General features: G+C 50.4%; 1 protein-coding gene across 1 annotated transcript in view; it reads left to right on the top strand.

Moving 5' to 3' along the window:
- The window catches only part of LOC111153824 (glutamate ionotropic receptor kainate type subunit 4), a 288,341-nt gene that overhangs the window by 183,755 nt on the left and 82,804 nt on the right, over positions 1-21,782 (top strand). Inside the window, exons 8-9 of the mRNA XM_022513080.1 lie at positions 3,332-3,484; positions 4,174-4,278. Coding sequence (XP_022368788.1) covers positions 3,332-3,484; positions 4,174-4,278 — 258 coding nt within the window. The remainder of the gene's footprint in view (positions 1-3,331; positions 3,485-4,173; positions 4,279-21,782) is intronic.

The following is a 21,782-nucleotide window of genomic DNA, read 5'->3' as shown; positions in this document are numbered from 1 at the left end:
ATCAATGATGGTGATGATGGAAGGATTCCTGGACCACTCAGGATCCCTTGAGAGCTGGGGCTAGACTGGCCATCCCTGCAGCACGTGGAGAGTGGAGGAGACCCGAGCACAATGGGAGCTCTGCTGGGGTGGAAGAAGGGGAGAATGGGTGCTGGGTAGGCAATCGATGGTCCCCTCCCACTGCCCCCTCTGTCCTGCCCTGTCCTGTTCTAACGACGTTTCTAAGTGGCTCTTTACTGAGAGGCTAGTGTGAGGACAGACAACCAGTCGGACCAAGGGGCAAATTGGGTGATGGCCAAACCCAGGACAAGAGAGAGGCCTGCCCACTACCTTTCCCTACTCCCAGCTCTGGCCCACGAGTCTCATGCTCCTGTCTGCTGTTGAGAAGGTCACCATATCGAGAAGACTGCCCATGTTGTCCCGGGAGGCTGGGCATGTGAATAAATCTGAGAGGGTAATGACTCACCACCGGTTTCTCGAGGGGATGGAAGGACAATGTCATAGACAGAAGGAAACCAGACTGGAGAAAGGGTCCTGGGACTCCAGTCCTGGCCCTTCCTCTGTCCTGCTTGGTGACTTTGGGCAGGAGGTGAATTCTTTGAGCCTTGGTTTCATCACTGATAAAATAAGAGAGTAGGTCTCTTTGATGTCTAGGAGCCTTTCCTGTCTAATAGGCCGAGATTTTGAGACTCTCTGAATGGACAGATTAGTGGCGAGACAAAGGAGAAGGTGGGACAGAAATTAGTTTACTGTATCCTTTAAATAGCGAAACAGAAGGATCTGGGGGCCAATGTCAGTGGCGGTAACCAACGCCCCCCTCCTCGGGTCAATGTTTGTCTAAGCTGGAAAGGGAGAGTCTGTAGCATTGATCATTTCCATATGTCCTTTTGGCAAGGAAATGTGAGAGGTCCATTAATAAAGGAGCCACATGTGCTCGGGGGAAAATGAATTATGTGCAAAGGACAAGGACAGTTGTAGGCTCGCCGAGAAGCATCGAGCACCTTGCAGGTGAGCCTGGGATCAATGAAGAAGGAGCTGAGCTGCAGAGGGGAAGGCGGTGGGGAGGAGAGAGCAGGAGGTGATGGGCGGGAGGGACTCGAGGGAGGTGGCCGGTCAGCACGGCTCAGCCTGACTGCAGAGCTTTCTACTGGTCCTGATCGCTCTGTTTAGTGCCCCTACCTGCTTGGTCTTTAGGCCACAGGGCACTTCAGGGCCAGGGGACAGAAAAGGAGGGGTGAGGTAGCTGAGAGGCCCAGCCCAGGCACAGGGGACACAGGGGCTCCTGCTCGTGTGGATGTCTTGGAGGAGAACGGGAGATGTTGAGGTCTCAGTGCTGCCACATCATAGGAGCTGAATAAATGTGGGAAGAAGGAAAAGAAGCAGGTGGAAGGAAGAAAAGAAGGAGCAAGAGAGGGATGGAGAGGGGAAGAAGGAGGAAGAAGGCAGTTTCGCAATGCAAGTGAATGCGGATCAGGGCAGGGAAGCTCTCTGGGCTGTTCTGACTTTTAGAAAGATGTGACTGACTTTTAGAAAGATGTGACTGACTTTTAGAAAGATGATCCGAAGTCACACACCTCCCCCCACCCCCTAGCCAGCACCTGCTTCCCGGGCTGACACCTGCCCGCACCCAGGGGGTACACAGTTGCCAGAACACGTTACAGACCCGCGAGCCAGGGGCCTGCCTCTCCTTTACGGGGAGCCATTGTTCTCTCCAGGCTTCCAGCGTGCTCAGGATTGCTCAGCACATGCGTGAGGGCTGGGATCTAGACTCTGGGTGTAGTCCTCCCGGTGTCGAGCTTTCCCCTGCGTTCCCGTCTCAAGATGCTTACACTCTGTCTTGAGAGCTTGAAAAAAATCCCAGAGGTCACCAGATGGTCTCCCTGCCTCCAGCCTTGGAGGGGTCAGACTCCCAGGGCCTGGCCAGGGAGGAGGAGGTTCTAAGAAGTGACAGACCCCGACGTGACTGTCCCCACAGGGTCTCCCCTTCAGGGCTCCTGCACAGTTTGTCCCTATTGTCATTTACACTCCGTGGGTTTTTCTTGTTGGGGACTGTATGTGAACAGCCGAGTGTTGTTGTCCAGGGCGGGCATCTTCTGGTTTTTGGCCCCTACGCAAAGCGGCAAACATCGGGTTAATACATGGGGCAGGGCTTTGGCTGAGTCTCCGTGGGCGGATTTCACTCAAAACTTAATTCAGTTCTAGAAATATGTCTTGGGGGGCCTACCACATGCTGGGTCCCGGTGCTAGATGCTAGGTGGGGTATAGAGATGATGGCCCTACCTGTTCCTGCCTGAAGAGCTTGCAGTTAGACTAGGGAGAAGAAAATTTGAACAAGCTACCTAGGCTTCTACCCCGGGCTCTGACTCCGTCTGCAGAATCATCCCTGCCTACATTGCTGGTTTCTTGCTTCTTCCCCTCCCATGCGCCCCCCAAGTGTGTCCCACACTTTGCGCCCCTTTGCATGTCCAGTTCCACCTCTGGAGGCCCTTTTCCTCTCCCCCAGCTGCTCCCCTTCCCAGATCCAATGATGTCTCTACCAAAATCCTTCAGTGCTCAGTTCCCACGCTGTGTCCTCCAAGAAATGTTTTCTTGATCACGCAACATGGTCTTCCTCTTTGGGCCCCACCCCGCCCCGCCCCGACCTTTGTGTGTCCGCTCACTCAGTTTCTCGTTACCCTTGTTTGGGTCCTGTCCCCCCGTACACCCTCTCCTATCCACGGCAGCCTCTTGCAGGAATAGAGTCTTGCTTAGTTTGGGCTTTGCGTTTACAAGTGCTTTGTAAGTACCCATCACACTGAGTAGTACAGAGCAGTAGACGGATAGTAGGAATATCCAGGGAGATGCCAAATCCTGGGGTCTTCTAGGAGTAGGTGACCTTTGGCCGAGCATCGTGCAATGGGCAGATCTGAACGTAGTGTCCAGGTTTCTTTCCTCTTCCCGAGATAGGTAGCCCCATCCCCTTCTTGGGGATTTCGTACAGCAACGGGATTTGATACCTCCTTGGAGCAAAGACAGAAAAAGATATCCTTGAAAGCGCTTGGGGCTCCAAGGGACAGCTGGGTGGTCCAATCCCAGAGAAGCCTTCGCCACCCCTGCCTGCCTCGGGCAAACACCTGAACGCTTTGGGGAAGTGGAGCTGTCCCAGAGCCAGGCAGTGGTCCTGAGCAAAAAACTAGTGCCCTTATTTCTTCTTTGTTTCTCTTTTCTCTCGTCCCCCTCCCTTCTTTTCTTCCTCCTCTCTCTTCCCTTCCCCACCCCCTTCACACCCATCCCTCCTTCTCCCTGGGCCCCCCTGCCACTGCCCTCCTGCCTGCCGTCCGCCCCCTCCCAGCTGTCCTCGGCCCTGCTGTTTGACGCTGTCTACGCCGTGGTCACCGCCGTGCAGGAGCTCAACCGCAGCCAGGAGATTGGCGTGAAGCCTCTGTCCTGCGGCTCGGCCCAGATCTGGCAGCACGGCACCAGCCTCATGAACTACCTGCGTATGGTGAGGGGCCGCTGGGGCCCCGCAGTGGGGGTGGGATGCTCTGCTCGCCACCCTGCGCCTCCAGTCCTCCTCGGAATATCCCAGCCCCAGATAAAACAGCCATCCGCAGTGACACCATTCCCTGCACCGTGGGTCACCGTTGTTCCCTGATCCCTGATGCCCCACTTAGGAGGCATAGTCTGGAGCTGGCTTTCCTGGCCGTGTCTCTAGCTGTGTCTCTCCTAGGGGGATGGACATGGATCTCTAGCCCACCAAGAAGACCTCTCCTGTCAGAGAAGCCTGGTGCAGAGTGGGTTTTGCATTTAGAGTCAGGGGTTTCCTGACTCCCTGCAGACCCAAAGGTGGGTGAGCAGCTGCCCAAAGAGGATAGATTCTGTTAACAGCAAGCACCCTGGGGAGGAACACAGGAGAACTGGAGTGCAGGTCGCCATCTTGGCACTGTGTTAGTTTATGTGCGGTCCTTGGGTGTGGGGCATCCTTCTTTGACTCCAGCCCCAGCCAAGTCTGAATTCATTCCAGAAACATCGCATTTGTAGTCACAAGATCCTATGGTTGAGAGACAGGCAGGAGAATGGACCTTGATGGTCTGCTTTCTTTCAGGCATCCTTAAATAGCCCGTGTGTGGAATGCTTAGAGCCAAGTGGAACACGGGCCCTATTTGGTGCTGTAACTCACTCTCTCTTGGACAGGTAGAATTGGAAGGTCTCACCGGCCACATTGAATTCAACAGCAAAGGCCAGAGGTCCAACTATGCCTTGAAAATCTTACAGTTCACCAGGAACGGTTTTCGGCAGGTAAGTCTGGCTCCACAGCCATGATGGCCCATCCTTCCTCATTGTTCCCTTCTGCGTCCCCAACCCTCCCATCCCATATCTCCTTGGCACCCAGGATGGCCCCTGCTCTCAGTTATTGCCGGGAGCTACAGGTTGCCTCCTATGCATGGCTCCCGGCATGCACCAGCCTCCCCCACTTCCGGCCACCAAATCAGCTAGTGTGGGTCAGGGACTGCAGCCCCAGCAGAATACCAAGAAGGAGGTCATCATGCTCTGTAGGGGAAGGGGGGCAAGAGGGTATCACATAAAGAAGAAATTCCCAGGCCATGCCCACCATTTTGAATTATTCTACTCCCTGAGTTTCACCCTAACGCTGAAACCAGCATCAGACTCCCGAGAGCGTGCAGGGAAGGAACCAACTGGGTCCCTTTGGTGTTGGAGTGGACGGGCAGCTCCCTCCTGCTGGCTCTTTCCTGACCGACCCACGTTCACCCCATGCTGGTCACAGCCCTCCCTTCCTGTCTGCTACCTATCTTCTCCCATCAGCTCTGGATAGCTCGGTCCTCTGAAGCTTCTTTTCAACCCCGCACTGCTCCCTCCTTTTTCCACGAGCTCATTCTCCCTCTGTCCGGTCCTCTCACATCAGCGGAGACAGGGATCCGGACAGCCCCTCCAGGTGCCTCCCTGAAGGTCTCCCAACTGCCCCATCATCTAGATAATCAACCCCCTATTCTTAAGCTAGCCCTCCTCCAGCCTTAGAAAAGCCAGAGAAATCGGAACTGATGAACTAATTATAGCAGGAACCAGACGCACTGGAGGGCTTCCGGCTATCAGAGTAGCTGAGCGTGGGAATGTGGCCCGGAAGGGGCTACAGTCACCTTTCCTCAAGGTTATCCAGATTCTTTGCCCTCCTCCTCCTCCTCTTCCCCTTCCTCTCCTCTTCCTCCATCATCATCATCATCACAGAGCAGCTTAGCGCTTCCTAAGCTCTTACCACCGGCCATAAACCATATTGGTTGTGTCCTATGTGTTTTCTCATTTAACCTTACGGACTAGGTGCTTTCCATTTATTTTCATTTTATTTGTTTGTCGTCTGCGCATAGAGACAGTTAATCTGGATACCATCTATTTCCTTTTCTTGTCCGGCTCAGTGGCTAGAACATCAGCGTTCAATATTGATAAGTTGTTTCTGATCTTAGGGGGAACACTCTGGCCTTCCACCATTAAATGTGCTGCTGGCCCTGGTGCTCTGTAGATGTTCTTTATCAAGTTGAGGGCGTTCCCTTCTCTTTCTCACTTCCTGAGGATTTTTGCCATTAACATGGGGGTTAAATTCTGTCAAGTGCTCTGTCTGGGTCAACAGGTAGAATCATACTACTTTTCTTCTTTAGCATGATCATATGGTGGATTATATTAATTGGTTTTCAAATGTTTAACCAGAGTCACACCCCTGGAATAAATCCCACTTGGACAGAGTGTATAATCTGTAGGCATTGTTGGATTTGGTTTGCTAATATTTTGTTGAGGATTTAACATCTATGTTCTGGGCGGTTACTGCCTTGGGCTTGAAGGGTTTTTTACTTAATTTTTTTATTCCTTTTGTCTGCTTTAGGTATCAGGGCTCTGGCTTCACAAAATGAATTAAGAAGTGTTCTCTTTCTCTTCTGTGTTCTGGAATAAGTTGTATACAACTGCCGTTAATTCTTCTCTAAATGTTTGGTGACACACTCCAGGAAAGCCATCTGGGCCTGGAGATTTGTTTTTCGGGAACCTTTAAATTACAAATTCAATTTCTGAAATGGTTATAGGACTATGCAGGTTACTTGTTCCATCTTAGTTAGGGTTTGTTCTTCTTAGTTGGTAGTCGGTGATAGGTACTTTTTTTTAATGCCTATTTTATAAGTGAGGAAAGGAATGCTCGTAGAGATGGCTGGACCTGGCCTTGAACAGTTAGCATGGTAGCTGGTTTTGAACCCAAACATCTCTGACTCTGAAGCTCGCCTTCTTAACCTTTATGACAGACAAATCATGCCTCAACATCGCCTCGGTAATTTCTTCAAAACACAGGTTTTTAGACTCCACTGTACAAGGGTCCCTGAGAGAGCTCACAGTCAGGGGACACGGGAAAATAATAAGTGCAGTTTGGGGTTAGGAAGCTCAGATCATGCCCTTGGGCTCCTAATTCCCTGAACAAAGGAAGCCTCCAGCCTGTAGGGAAATTGCCAGGCGGACTTCTGGGAGCCCCAGTATGCTCAGGGGCTGCAAAATGAAGAACGTTCATTCCTGTGTTCAGTAAATACCTGTTGTGCACACTATGGTCCTGACTTTTGTCTAAGCACAGGCTTTAAAGAATGGGCAAAGTGTCTGCTTTCCTGGGGCCTATATTATAGTATGGGACAAACAATGGCAAACATATCCATACATAATACAGTGTCAGTACTGATCAGTGCTATAGGAAAAATTAGAAAGGGTAAGGAAATGGGGATAATCATGGGGAAGACGTAGTTAGGAGAACATAACGCTCATGCCCAGCCCCAGACGCACTCCACAGAAGGTTCAGTCCTAGGCTCTGAACATTTCCCCATTGGACCTCACGCCTGTGTTCAGAGCGCTGCCCGGAACGCGCCCCCTTCCAGCCCCCTCCCACCGGGCAACACCTGCAGTGGCAGAATTGGTTGGAGGCTCTGACCCCATCTTCTGCTTGAATGACAGCTGATTAGGTTCAAAGTACCTCTTTCCCTTAACTCTGCTTGTCCAGTAGGCACTACTCAGGCTGGGAAGAAACAGCATCGCCAGCATCCAGGCCCCAGCCCAGCTCAGCCCAGCCCAGCCCAGGGCAGCCCAGTATAGTCCAGCCTAGCCCAGCTCAGCCTGGCCCAGCTCAGCCCAGCTCAGCTCACCTCAGCCCAGCCCAGCTCACCTCAGCCCAGCCCATCAGGGGATTCTGGTCTGCGGCGTCCTGAACCATGGCTACTGGTCCTTTTTCAGCTGCATACACGGTTGGTGTAGGTAGGGTGTCTCCAAGCCAGACGTGCAGAGGAATGGCCCAAGTGCTTGCCTTAATCGTATATTCCCAGGCTCCACAGCTGTAAATTCTGAGTCAGTAAAATGGGGTGCCTTGTGTAGGTCTGCATATTCTTGTCTGGCACCCAGAGAGCCAATTACAGTACAGGGAGGCCACAGGCTGTGTTTTGACAAATAGTGCCCTCTGTGCATAGAATTTCCTCTTGACCTCCCCATAGCCCACGTCTATCTTTTTGAGCCCAGGAGTCCATCAAAGACGAAGGCGTTTCTGGTCTTCAGCTACCCTAAGGGACACAAATTTTTCTAAGTTTTTATTTTAATACCAATTAGTTAACATGCAATGTGATATTAGTTTCAGGTGTACAAATAGTGACTCAGCACGTCCCTGTGTCATCTGGGGCTCATCAAGACCAGTGCCCTCCTTCGTCCCCATCACCTAGTTCACCCCTCCCCCCACCCCACCCCTTTCTGGTGACCAGCAGTTTGCTCTCTGTAGTTAAGAGTCTGTTTCTTGGTTTGCCCCCCCTTGTCTCTTTTTTTCCCCCTTGGCTTGTTTGTTTTGTTCCCTAAATTCCACGTATGCCTGAGATCATATGGTATTTGTCTTTCTCTGACTGATTTCACTTAGCGTAATACTCTCCAGATCCATCCATGTCATTGCAAATGGCAAGCTTTCATTCTTTTTTATGGCTGAGTAATATTCTTTATTATCACATCTTCTTTATCCACTCGTCATTGGATGGACACTTGGGCTGCTTCCATAAGCTGGCTATAGCAGATAATGCTGCTATAAACATCGGGGTCCATGTCTCCCTCTGAATTAATGTATTTGTGTCCTTTGGGTAAATACCCAGTAGTGCGATAATTGGATCGTAGGGTAGCTCTATTTTTAACTTTTTAAGGAAGCTTCATACTGTTTTCCAGAGTGGCTTGCACCAGTTTGCATTCCCACCAACAGTGCACGAGGGTTCCTTTTTCTCCAGGGACACACATTCTTGATTGGATTTATAAAGTGGATTGCGGTAATCCCCTTTATTACCCATTTTTCTTCAACAGATCTGGTGACTGTCCTGCTACTTTCCTGTCTCGCTCAGGCTCTGTGAATACCCGTGAATACCGTGCAAGTTGTATCATGGGCACAGACAGAGCTCTGCAGCTCTGGTCCCCAGGTCCCATCTCAATCACCAGCCCAATCTTTGCCTCTTGATAGGTGTCCTTCCCCTGATTATTATAGGATGAAGAAATGGTTTGGGGAGTGATAATTACTTGGGCTTCTTTTCCAGAGTGGGAGGAAAGTCAGTAGCTCTGCTTGAATATTCTTCCAATGCCATCCAAGGTTGTGCTGGCAGGGGAAGGGGGAGCAACCAGAAACAGAGGCAATAACATCTCTTGAGTACCTGTTGTGAATCAGACACCACATGGGCCCTTGGCACAGATCCCGTCTGACATGGGGGATTGCCCTTGAAGGTGGATAAACCCCCACATCACACATAGGGAAACTGATGCTCCAGGAAGATAAGGAACTTGACCCAAGTTCGCTATTAGCAAAGACTTTGGGCAGAGCTAAAATTCACCCTCAGGCTTGTCCAATTCCAAAGCCCATGCTCTTGGACCTCCTGCTCTTGGCTTTTGCTCACTTTCTTGGAATCCCTGAGCTCCCAAATCAAAACACTTTACTGAGGTCTATTGCTTTGCTGTCACCTGCCCCCCGTGACCTGCTGGGCTGGGCTTTCTTTAGTAATGGTGTCTTCTCCTTCAGATTTGGTTTTGTTCTTTCTCTTCCTGTCGGAGCGAGTGGCTATTAAGAGCTGGTTTTGATTATTTAGAAAGCACCACACAGGGACCCAGTGGGTTGTAATTGGTAAAATGTCTGAACCAAATTGCCATATTCCCTGCTGGTGGCTGATTAAGGGATTATTACCATTTTAAAAATAGTCTTTCAGAATTGAGGGTTATTTTTTACCATTAAAAGAATTACTATTTTGATTCTGTTTGGAGAGGGTTTTCCATCTTGGAATTCTGTGGAGCTCCCATTGGAGACTGTTTTGGGGGAAATGTTCCCTAGAGTGTCCCATAAGTGGTATTTCTGAAGCTGGACCATCTCCCAGTTGCTTATTTTTGGGCCCAGAGGTCAATGGTATTGCTTCAGGGTTCCCCAAGGCCATCCTCTTGTTCCGCCTATGTGAGCTCTCCCTTCTCCAGCCCATATTCTCCCTTTCCGTTCCCCAGAAGTTGTCCTGGATCGCACTGGAATAGTATAATCTCCCTTCTTCATTCTGGATAAATCAGATTCTTTTTTTTATAAAGTTTTTTTTTTTTTTTTTTTTTAAGATTTTATTTATTCATTTGACAGACAGAGATCACAATTAGGCAGAGAGGCAGGCAGAGAGAGAGGAAGGGAAGCAGGCTCCCTGCTGAGCAGAGAGCCCCACACGGGGCTCGATCGCAGGACCCTGGGATCATGACCCGAGCCAAAGGCAGAGGCTTTAACCCACTGAGCCATCCAGGCGCCCCAATAAATCAGATTCTGAAGAAACAAGGAGAACAAAGAAAGAAGCAGAGCATGAGAGGGCCCTTAATTTCCTTCATTTAACTTAGTCTAAAGATCAGAGATTCTGAGCAGCCCCCAAGTGACTCTCTTAGGGCTGTAGTAGGATGAGCACACCTTTCATCTGAGGATCGGAAAGGGCTTTAATAGGCTCTAAGTAAGCCTTTGGGAGAAGGAGGGCTGAGGCATGGGGGCCTGACATCCCTTGCTAAAGATGCAGATCTCACTTTTCCTATTGGATCCCTGTGCATCACAATGGGGATACCTCAGTTTTCTTCCCGTGTGAAGGTGGTAACTTCTCAACGTTTGGCCTTGTTAAACCCGAGGATTAATGAAACTAGATTTGCATGGTACTCTCTTCTGCTTTCCTGTGGCTAGGTAGAACGTTGGCTGTGCTGACATAATGAGATAATAGGTCTCCTCCGTGATGCCCCATGCAGAGTGGTGTATGTAGATATTTAAAATTTCCCATCTTGTATCAGCCATACATAAAGGCTACTCTCTCCATCTTGCAGGCAAAGAAACTGAAGCAGAGAGAGATAAAGTAATGTGTCCACCTCCACACAGCTAGTAAGTTCCAGGCTTACCTGAGTCCAGGCCAGGCTATCTTCAAAGTCCATGGTCTTTCGACTCTGCATCTGGGCCCCAGGACGTATTGGGAGAGACCTCGGAGGCCTCTAGTCTAAGCTTCCATCCCAGTGCAAGAATGTTTTCCATAATGTCCCCGAGAGAAGCGGCCACCCAGCCTCTCCTTGAGCCTTCCCCGGGCTGGGGAGTTCACTACCTCTCAAAGGATATATTCCCAGATCTTCCAGGCAAAGGGTCAAAATCTGCCTCCTCATTCTGCCTTCTGAAGCAGCTGCAATGGCCCACTTTGTGTTCTTTTTACCAACTCTTCAAATATTTGAAAATAGTTTGATTTTTCTTCATTTATTCACTTCTTCCTGAAATTTCACATAACACCGTTGGAGCACCTTCTCTGTCCAGGGCGGGGAATGCAATATACATGAGTCATGGTCCCTTCAAGAGCTCATAATCTTTGGGGAAAGGCAAAAATTGTAGTCAACGATTACCCTAATGAGCCTCTGATATCTTTCCTTCCGCCAACAGCAGCCCATAGCTGTTCCCAATATAATATGGCCCCCAGACCTCACACCTCTGATGCTTTGGGCTTTGTTTAGGTCTCCATTGAAACACAAAGCCCAAATTGAGGACCACACTCCAGATGGGGTAAAATGGGATAGGGCTGAGAGCACTGGCTCTCAAATGCTAAATTTCCATTCACCGCATTAGCTTGCGTCCTGGAATTAGCATCCGAATCTTTGATTCATTCAGAACTCTGGACGTTGGGGTCAATTACTTGTTCTACTTGCACCCTTGCCCCCAAACTATGCAAGGTTATTTTCACGTGAACTTTTCACAGAAACCATCTCTGAGCCAACCCTCCCTTAGACCACTTGTGTACTTAAGTCTGTTCCCATGGAGATGGAGAGATATGCAGATCTGGCCAAGAGTGGGCGAGGAAAAAGCCTTGAGAACTGATGGCCATGTTTCGTTTTCCAAAGCTGATATAAACTCAGCTTTTCAAAGGGCTGGTTCTCTGGAATGACTTGAGTGTCGTTCTCACGAGGCAGGGGGACGAGCCAGATGGCTTTTGTGAGTCACCCTCACCAACCAAGAACTCAGGGGTCCCATGTCCTCCAGAAGGTTCAGGGAATCCAGCTCCAACTTCCTGAGTTCCTGCGGGTCCCACCAGTTGCTGGGAGGACAGCCTGCCTCTCTCGAATTTCCTCTCCTGCCGCCTTCCTCGACAAGCCCGCACATAGGCACGCCGGCCCCCCGTGGGGGAAGTCTGGGATTGGGCAGTGTTTGTGGTGGTAGAACTTGCTTTAGCAGCACCCCTGAGCCGTGTGAAGGAAGCCAGCTACATTTCTCGTCATGGCTCTCTGCGGCCGGGGACATCAGCAAACAAATTCTGTTGCATTGGTGGCGATCTTAACAGAACTGTTGGTAGGATCCCCTCCTGTCCCCACCTCCAGACCCTTTTCCCCACTTCAAAAGCAAACAAACATAGAACAACAAAAAACTCTAGAAAGACCCTGTCACATGAGAGTCTGTGCTGCCATTGCCTGCAGGTGGCATTGGGGGAGCAGTGAAGAGGGGGTCTCCCCTCCGTGGAAAGGCCCTGCCCGGCATCTGTGCCCTTTGGCCCAGCCCCTCCCATCATGAACCTCTGTGACAGCGCTGGTCCATGTGCTAATGAGAACAGCCATTAAGGCTCAGACAGGTTCCCGGGTGGAGTGGGGGATGCTGCTCTGAGAGTGTCCTGATTGCTGCTGTCTAATACATTTTCAATTTGAGGAAGGAGTTTACCATAAATATGCAGATCCTTTGAAGCTGCCTTTGCGGAGCCTGGCTCAGAGCGCCCGAGCGGGGGTTTGATTGCTGGAAATCAGCAGCCTTGAGTGCCAGCTCGCTGGCTGGGGGACAGAGCTGACAAGGGTGGGCTGGCTGGGGAGGCTGCTCTGCGGGCCATTCCCCATGAGCCAGCGAACCAGCGAGCACTTTGCCTTTGATGAGGAAATTCTGGAATGGCAGGCAGTTCTCCGGGAGAGGATGGGGGCTGCTTTGAAGGTTACTGAGAAGTCATTTGCGTCTTCCTTTTAATTAAGGAGCCGGGAGAAGGGGAATTGGTCTGAGGTTTGAAATAGCTGATGTCTCCTCAAATGTCATAGATTCTTAGAGCCGGAGGAGCCCTGAAGGGTCAACGGGTCCAGGTCTCCCTCTGGAGAACGTGGATAGGCGTGTGTCACTCCAGGGCCTAAGACCCCTCGTGGCCCCGTTTGCTCCCAGAATGAAATGGCAGCTCCCCAGTGAAGCCATCACACACCGGGCCCTGCTTACCTTCAAGCCTCCTCCGGTGCCGTGGGGCTTGGACGCTCTGCCTCTGCTGTGGGTTTTCTGACCCTCATCCTTGAGAGCAAAGCCAGCCCCGCCCTGCCAAGAGTGGGACTCAGCACAGGCCTGCAGAAAGCAATGCACCAGCAAAGAAGGGACTGGGGTGTGTGCAGAGCTAGATGTCAGGGCCTGGGGAGTGTGCAGGGAGCACCCCAGACCTGCAACTCCAGCCCTGAGGAGCTCACATCCAGCAGGGACGCCGGAGCCCTGGGGACCTAGGAGTTTGTTGTGATGGCTCTCTAAAAGCTACCTTTCCCCAGTTTGTTCAAAGAGAGGGTTCCTATGACAAGCCTCTGTGTTGGCAACTGAAATTTGAAGCTGTGAAATGGGAGGTGCCCCGAATCACCATACACATCTTTCCCTTCCCCCAGAGCAGTACCGTCTGTAAGTGAATTAACGCGCTCTTCCATCCCTCCTCCCAGGAGGGCATCTGGCTTTCCTGGCCACCCCCCAGATGACAGAGAGCCGAGGGGCAGATGAGCTGGCTTTGGATGGATGTGGCCTGAAGGACCCTCTCTCCTCCTGCCTCCCCGGCCCGCGTGCATCTGGTTCTTTCTCCCAAAGCACTGGCACTTCCTGCTTATCAGCTTTGAGGGGAAATTCACCGACTGCAGAAGCTTATTCACACATCAGCCGGCAAACAAATTAGAGCTACTTACATTTTCCAAATGGGGGGCTGCTTTTGGGCAGAGGAGCGGGGTTGCAAAGTGCTGCATTTTAAATATATTTCTTGTAATATGCCCCATCATGCATCCTGCCGGAGCCCAGCCTGGGGAAGTTTGCCAGTGCAGAGTGACTCTTCTCCGCGCCTCTTCAGCCAGCTCATGCCTGGGAGAGCTGGAAGAGGCCGAGCTGCTAATTTGGTCTCATGAAGCAGCCCACGTCATCAGCTCTGCTGAGAGGTGGGCACGCCACCGACCAGAGGTGTGGGCAGTTGAGGGCAGGTAGGCCGGCTAGCGGGGGAGCCCAGGGAGGCGAGGGGGAGCCATGTGCAGCGACCCTAGCGTTCTATTCCTCTGTGCCCCCCCCCCAGTAAAATAGGGCTGATGGTCTTAATGATACCTGCTTTATGGACTTTATAAAATGATCGTGAGCACAAAATGAAAGGCCGTTTGTAGATGTGCTTGGAGGATTCTGCCGTACTGTGCAGAACTGAGTCCTGCCCTCTCTCTCCTGGAGAGGCCTGTGTGTGTATTTCTCTGTCTTCGTGCGCAGCGTTCCTGGAGTCTTGCTTGTAGCCTGGCTCGGGGCAGAAACAAGGACAACGCAGGGCTGAGCCATGTGTTTACGTCACCCCTGCTCCGAGTCCAGAGCGCTGCGGGAATGCCACGAAGGCCAGCCCGCGCTTGGGGAGCTCAGTTCTGCCTCCCAGCCCCTCCCTGCTGCAGGAGGGGCTCCCCGTGGCCTTCCCCTCCCCTACTTCTCTCCTTCTCCATCCCTAACCTCTGTCCTCCGTCTGGTTCTTCATGTGGCAGCTTCCCACATGCCGCTTGGCTCTGGGTGGGATGAAGATAAGCCCAGAAGTCATGGCTCCCTTCCTGGGAGAATCGATAGAACTTTCTAGGGCCTACCTGATGTAGCATGCCCTGACGAGAGCTGCCGATGCCCCCAAACTAGAAACTCCCCCATCTGCCCAGAGTCCCATGAGGCCCAGCCACACGCAACCTCCCTGCGGCCCCGCATCCCGGTGGGGGCAGCGATGGGCCGTTCTCAGGCCTTCCCTGTGAGTTTAGCATCCAGCAGACTCTTGAAAGACAGGGAGCAGCCAGGCTCCTCCAGGCCCAGACACTTCATTAGAACCATTAGTTCAATTGGCATCTGCCGCTCAGAGCTCAAAGTTGTGTGTTATTAGTACAACTGCTTTCCCAAGACACTTCTCCACCTGGTGAGTTTAACAAATGAAGCCAGGAGCTCTCCGTGCCCCGACCGTGGCGTGTTCATTGGCAGTAATTTCCTTGGAAGATGAAAAATCTGAGGCATGCCTGAGCGCTCTGATGAATTCTCTCCTTAGCAGCTAATTTGAAATCCCTACTAACTTCTGGGAGGCGGGAGAGGGATGTGCAGCTGGGTTTTCCTGTTTCCAGGCTCTCCTGCACACTTGGCCCGTGCCAGCGTGAGCCGGACCGACGTTGGTCCTCCCCCCGCCCCCAGGGTCTTAGAAGAGAGTCCGTGAGATTGTTGATCACACCAGTGAGAGGGAGTAATGTAAATAAAGGAAATTATTCAACTTATAAAGTACTTCTGTCCAAAAAGAGAAGCAGAAACACACAAAGGAAAAGTCATCTGAGCCCCCTCGCTGCCCTGTGTGGGGAAATTGCCCTTCGGAAGCCGAGAGCCGGTGGGAGAGCCTGGGAAGTCCCCCGAGCGTGTCTCTGGAGGGCGGCATTTTCAGTCCGAGCTGCCTGCTACACATTGAGCTCCGCTCCTGCCCTGGACAGTATTTATCTGTCGCCAGAGTCCCTTAAAATAGCAGTTGTGGGTCTCTTCTCCTTGGCAGCTGGAGCGGTAAGGGCCGGGCCAAATGCCATTTGCTATCCCAGAGGTCGGGGATTCGGGATGGAGGTCTGGGCCCAGCTCGGCACGAGCCAAACACTCAAGCACACGCACAGTGTAGCTGTCTCCTCGTTATTGGTGGATTCCGTTTTTACAAACCTGTCTACCCCCTAGCATCTGCCTGTGTCCCAGAACCAGTACTCGGGGCACTTCTCCGGACAGAGAGAGAAGAGTGGAAACTGAGGCAGCAATAGGCACGTTCCCGGCTGAGGCAGAATGGGCAGGATCTGCTTCTGCTTTCGGTCCTCGTACTGTAAACCCGTGTCCTTTTTGCGGTCTACTTACTGCCATGCCTTTCACACTGGTGGGTTCGTTCCTGGTTCCAGTGCTGTTTCAGATGACCGCCCCGCCCCGCCACCAGCGGAGTCTGAAGTGATATGTAGCGGATGGAAGCACCAGAAAGCCATGGTGTGCCTTCCAGACAAAATGCAGGTGTTCCAGAAGCATGGTACAGGTGCGAATTGTAGTCTGTTGTTCAGTACGAGTGAATCGACAGAATGTGTGACGTATGGTGTCGGTAAGCAGAAACACACATTAGACGAGGTTGTGTGTTGACTGGTTGAAGAAAATGCAACAGAGGCTCCTTGGAACCGAACCCTGCTTCTCCCCTAGGAGCAGTGGCGCGGCATTCCCTAATTCGGTAATTTCTGCAAATAATGACAATTCCCTGTGACGAGATTCAGCCAGGAGAGACCAGTAATGAGTCCACTTAAGAGTTGTTGAACTTGTCCTGTGGTGGTCTTTTCTCTCTGCATTCACTACCCCATACTCCTACTTCCTTATTTTCTTATAATGTCTGAGGGCCTCCTCTGTTCCTTGATGCCCTGGCCTTCCTCCCGGTTTCCCTGGTATAGAAGTAGAAGCTAGATCCTACAATCTTGGGGCCAAAAGGAGTAATAAAGGTCCTCTAGACCAGTACTCTAATCAGATGTTTGAATTCTTGCAAGTGTGTTCTCATGAAGTAGAGTCTGTGCTTGAATGCCTCTCATGTCAGGGAACTCACTACCTATAGAAAGTAGAAAGCTCTCATTGTTAGAAAGATTTGCTATCTAATGGGCAGAATTCTTTTGTCCTTTTTTCTGCTTCCTGGGTCCACACATCTATTCTATCCTTCCCATTGTCTGCCTTTCCTTTTTCCTTATAGAGTACGATTTCAGTCTCCTCACCTTCCTGGTCAGTTCCTTGGAGTATACGCTCGTTCGTCTGTGCTTTGCTTAAAGAGCAGTGGCTGGAACAACTTGCAGGATTTCAGGTGTGGTCTGAGTAGAAGAGTACCATCTTCCCTCACATCAGACCAGCTATTCCTTTGTCAGTGGTGTCCACAGTGGAGAAGTGTTAATACCGCCGATTAATTTTCATGTTAACCAAACACAGTGTCTTAGCTCCAAGACCAGGCTCTACTAGAAGGATGCCAGGTATCAGCCATGGGGCACAGGGAGAGCTATTTCATGGCAGGAGGGAGAGGGCCCTTCCTCACACCCCTTTTTGGTGGCCACCTTCGTGCCCGTGCAGCTGAGCTTCTGGTCACCTCTCCAAGGCCTCTGTGTTGTCCCTCTCAGGACTGTCCCTCCCCGCCTTTGCCCCCAAGGCATTTTGGAAAACTATACCACATTATAAATACAGCTGTCATTTTTAGGAATTTAGGTTAGAGCTGGATAGGACTAGACTCTATCCTTCCTTTATAGGAGAGGTAAGGCTAAAAGGAAGTGACTTGCCTGAAGGAATTTCATAATATAATTAGGCAAGTATTTACTGGGTACCCATGACAAATTATAGGCCAGGTATTGTCCTGGGAGCTGGAGCTACATAGGGGAATTTATTAATGCAATCACCAACTGTTTCCTAAGCACTGATTCCCTGCTAGGCATTAGGGATGTGATAGGGAGCAAGACAGAGCCTCATCATTCATGGAGTGTACTGTGTAGTGGGGAAGACAGACTGGAAACAAATAATAACTGAAATAATTGTATGATTACAAGTGCGATGCGCGCTGCTCTCTCCCTCCCCCTCTGACCCTCCCACTCATGATCTGTCTGTCTCTCAAATAAATAAATACATAACTTCTTCTAGGTAGGGAAGTCAGAGTCAAAGACAGGGAAAAGTGTGGACTCTCAGACAGGAACCTTGTAGCAAGTAACAATGGATGAGACGTAACGATTCAGATGTTTACTAAATGTTTAATGACATATCCATAGCCTGGAAGAATTAGAATCTCAGGGACAGTGGAGTCTAGTGACCCTGCCTGGGTTTGAATCTGCATTAACCTACCCTTCCCAAGCCTCAGTTTTGAAATCTGTAAAATGGGGATGGTAGCAGTACCTCCTTAGTAGTGTCATTGGGAAGATTAAATAAGATGACGAATGGAAAGCATTTAATCTAGTATCTGGCCCACAGTAGGTACTCAGAAGTATTAGCTTGTCTAGTTTTCTTAGTCCTTGAGTTACACGTGATGAGGACTTGGAGTTTATGGTGGCCAAAAATGTGTTTATTGAGCATCAGCTTTGTTCGAGGAGCTCTGTTGGGGGCTGATGAGAGTGAACAGGCAAGGTGTCCACATCCCTGCGCCAGGCACTTTCATCTTTGGGAGCAAGACTTCCACATGGGTTTTGCAACCCAGGACACGTGGACACCTGCCTGTACGTAACTGAAGCCAGAGCTTATGAAACATGGCGGCCCCTGCCGTGGGCAGTGCTCTCTGATCTAGTCTGGATTTAGATTTCATTTTTAAGATGCAGGTCTTGACCCACTAAATTGATTTCAGAAACCGCTAATGGGGAGCAGCCATGCTTGAACAAAACACCACCTTAGACCAACTGAGTTGTGGCTTCATAAGCACAGGTAGACATTCCTTTGATGTGAAGTCTTCCCAGTTTTCTCAGGGCTTGTTTCTGATCTCTTGCCTTTGGTATTTACTGCGGTTATCGTTTGATCCTGAATTTTCACAGCATTCTGCATGTAAGCATATATGTTGTGTTAAAAGCATATTTTGGCTAAGGTCTTTGATCAGCATCAGCAATGCCCTTTGTTCCCCAGATCACCCCCTCAGGCCCTCCACTGTGTCCTTCCTTGTGACCCAGTCTCCCGTGTAAACTAAGCTTTTATGATTGGAGATACCGGATTTAAATTCTATAAAAGTTTAATTCCTTCATACTTGGGGTGTTTGCAGTAGGGGTTTAGTTTAGTAGGTCAGTTGTGAACTGACCTTCAAGCCAGGTACAGCCCTGTGCTGTAGAGACTCTGAAACTGTAACTCAGTCTCCATTAATTTCGGGGGTCTCTAGTCATGGTGTCTCACATCTGCCTGTCGTTGGTCCTGCCTATAGGTCAAAATCAGTTCTGTGCACTCGAGGAGACCCTCACGTGTTATTGTGTCCATCCTTCCTCTTGAGAATTTCAACTTCGAACCCTGAACCTGAGGTCAAGAAAATGAGTCCTTGGTTATGGTTTATCCAACCTTGGATGGTCCCAGAGAATAAGGATCTGGAATAAAACAACAAAAAAAAGAGCTTGCATTGGGATAGGACTTTAAATTCGTGTCACATCTGGGATTGTCTCAGATCAGTCCCGTAAGTGGAGAAGAAAGGGAAGGCCTACCCTTACCTCATAGGTGGCAAAATTGACTTCCCAAGCCACATGGCAAGGGCAGGATAGAACTTGATGTCAAATCCCCTGGCTTCTGGCCAGCTGTGTGGCCACCAGACAGACAGTAGTATATTATCTTCCATTCCCATGGCTGCTTTTGGCTCATCAAAAGCCATTTTAACATTATCTTGGTTGACCGTCAACTGCAGTGCTGTGCTATGGGCAATGGGTTCGTTTATTTCCATTTTATGGATGAGAAAGATTCAGGGATGTTATGTGACTTGCCCGAGATCACACAGCTTATGCATGGCAGAATAGGAAAGAAGATGTGGGTCTTCTGGGGCATCCCCCAACCCTTCATCCCCTTGTGTCTAGCAACCTCCCTGCACCTTGGCCTCGATTTTGTGGTATCTTGTAGGAGACTCCCTTCAGGGCTGTACTGTCCAAAGCACAAGTTCATAGTTATCAAAGAGGTATGTGCAAAGGCCCAGATCCTAACGTCAAGAGAGCCTGCACCCACCCCAACCTGACCAGACAGTACAGAAGTAAATAGAACGTGGCTACAAATCCCAGTTTCGTTCACTGAATCCACAGCAAGCTGCCTGACATCTCTGAGTCTCAATTTCTTTGTTTCTTTCATTAATTCGTTGAGTCTTTCAATAATAATTTGTATCAAGTACCTATATTAAGCATTATTACTGTTGTCCGAAGTGTCTACATCTCTCAGGTGGGAAAAATAATAGGGTTGTTATGCAGAATCAGGGAAATTTATGTGAGCAAACCGGTGGCGGAGCGCCCAGCATGCAGAGGTGATCGATAAGTATTTGCAAGCTCTGGCTGTGGAGCAGAAGGGCTTGCCTGGCCTTGGAGTGATGTCAGCTTCTCTAGAAGCTAGATCCCAGCAGCGCTGAGTGCAAAGAACAATCGTTCCAATGTACATAAGATATTAAATGTTACAGAGCTCATACCCACAGATACAGGCAAGGATGGGAGGAAATCCCTCAGGGCTTTAGAAATGAATCCCTTTTTACCTACTTGGGAGAGAACAAATAGGCAAAATGACAGCCCTGAGTGATTCCAGGTAGGGAGGGAGAGGGCTGTGGGGGAGGGGCACATGTGACTGCTCCAGGCAGGACCTGACCTCCCGAGGGAACAGCAGAGGGCTCTCCCTCGGAGGCATAGCAAGAGAGACAAGCAGTGAGCAATGATCTCGTTGCTGAGCACATAATTAGAGCCCGAGACATATGTTCGGAAAGAGAAGAGAAGATAGTTTGGGGAGAAGTTTGACTTTGGGAGAAAAAGGAGAGAAAGGCCACTTGGAAGCAGTGACTTTTGAACTGTAGCCTGAAGGACTCACATCTGTGACCTAGATCAGGGCTTGGAAAACTTCTCTGAAGGTCCAGATGGTAAATAGTTAGACTTTGCAACTCTACGCTCGTCTATGAATGCAGTCACTGATAGGAAGTAAGTGAACAGATGTAGCTTGTGTGCTAATAAAACTTTATTTCCTGAAACAGGCAAGGAGCCAGGTTTCACCTGTAGTCTGTGGTTTTGCAAGCCCTGAATGGCAGAATGAGGCCTGGGGGTCAGGGTGGGTAGGCAGCACAGAACATTCCGGAGGGGGAAATGGCATGCGCACAGACCCTGGCAAGAAGGGACACATTGCACTTGAACACGTCAGCGGGACTGGCACACAGACAAAGCTGGGGAAGATAGTGTGAGATGAGCATGGGCAGTGGGCAGAGGCCCGCTGTGCAGGGTCTGGTAGGCTGTGGGAAGGCCCTCTATCCTTAAACCAAAATGGGAAGAATTGCAGGGTGTTAAGCCTGGGTTAGAGGAATTGTATTTGAGATTGTGTCAAGACCTCTGCCCGCTGCCGGGTGGAAAACAGAACAAAGGGCCAGAGTGTCCCCTCGTCCAGAGGGAGCTCAGTAAGGCCAGGGAAGGGGGAGACTTGGGGAGGTTTGCTGACTTGCTTAGGGCCCCTGGGCCTCACGGTCACGGGGTAGATGTTAATGTGGCCCTTCACGCCCCACATGACACGCCACCAGCTCTTTCGGGAAGCAGCAGGGGACCCCTGGGGTCATGGCCCCGGACAAGCATTTCCCATGGCGTATTGCCGAGGGAGTGACCACCTTGCTTCCACCGATCTGGGGTCACACACAGACTAAATGCAGCTCTCAGACACCCCTTCAGCTGTTCAGCAGTGGCCTTGCCAAGGACTGCGGGTAGTTTGTACCCATGCCCCAGAATCCATTCCCCGGAGCCCCAACATCCCATCTGGTCTTCTCTGGGTTCTCCTTACAGCAGTTCATTGGAGCTCCATCCCTTGGTTGCTTGCCCAGGGGTTAAACACAGCTATCCTGAGAGCGGTACCGAGTGGCAGTTCACAAGGAGAAAAGACACTCTGAGAAGTAGACAAATTAACTTATCAAAGCACAGAAATGAAGGCAAGTGGCCATCCCCATCTCAGGGACGCAGACCAGCATTTATCACAGCACAGGGGAGTAACTGCCTTTGCGACAGCGACACTGAGTGAAGGTCAGGACTCTCACTCTATTTACAAGACAGTGGAACGTGTAATTCTCTTCGAAAGAGTTTTTGGGAACAGTGCTTTCAAATAAATACTTAAAGTCTCCAAAATTTTACTGCTTAAGGAGCAAGATTATTATTAATTCATACGGACACAAATTAACATAAATCCTGCGTCCTTTAGAAATGTTGGATGAAGGATTCTTTCTGGGCACACACAAACACAGCCCGTGTCATTTATTTACAGAAATCTTCACATTTGACGAAACACTCCAATCACGAGATGCTTTTCCCAGGAGCATCAGAATCAGTTGTGAAAAGAGGTACAC

This window comes from Enhydra lutris, unplaced genomic scaffold (assembly GCF_002288905.1).
Source record: "Enhydra lutris kenyoni isolate GAN:26980312 unplaced genomic scaffold, ASM228890v2 scaffoldscaffold34, whole genome shotgun sequence".
NCBI classification, from domain to species: Eukaryota; Metazoa; Chordata; class Mammalia; order Carnivora; family Mustelidae; genus Enhydra; species Enhydra lutris.
Note: the sequence above shows the minus strand (reverse complement) of the source record. Positions and strands in the feature narration are given on the sequence as shown.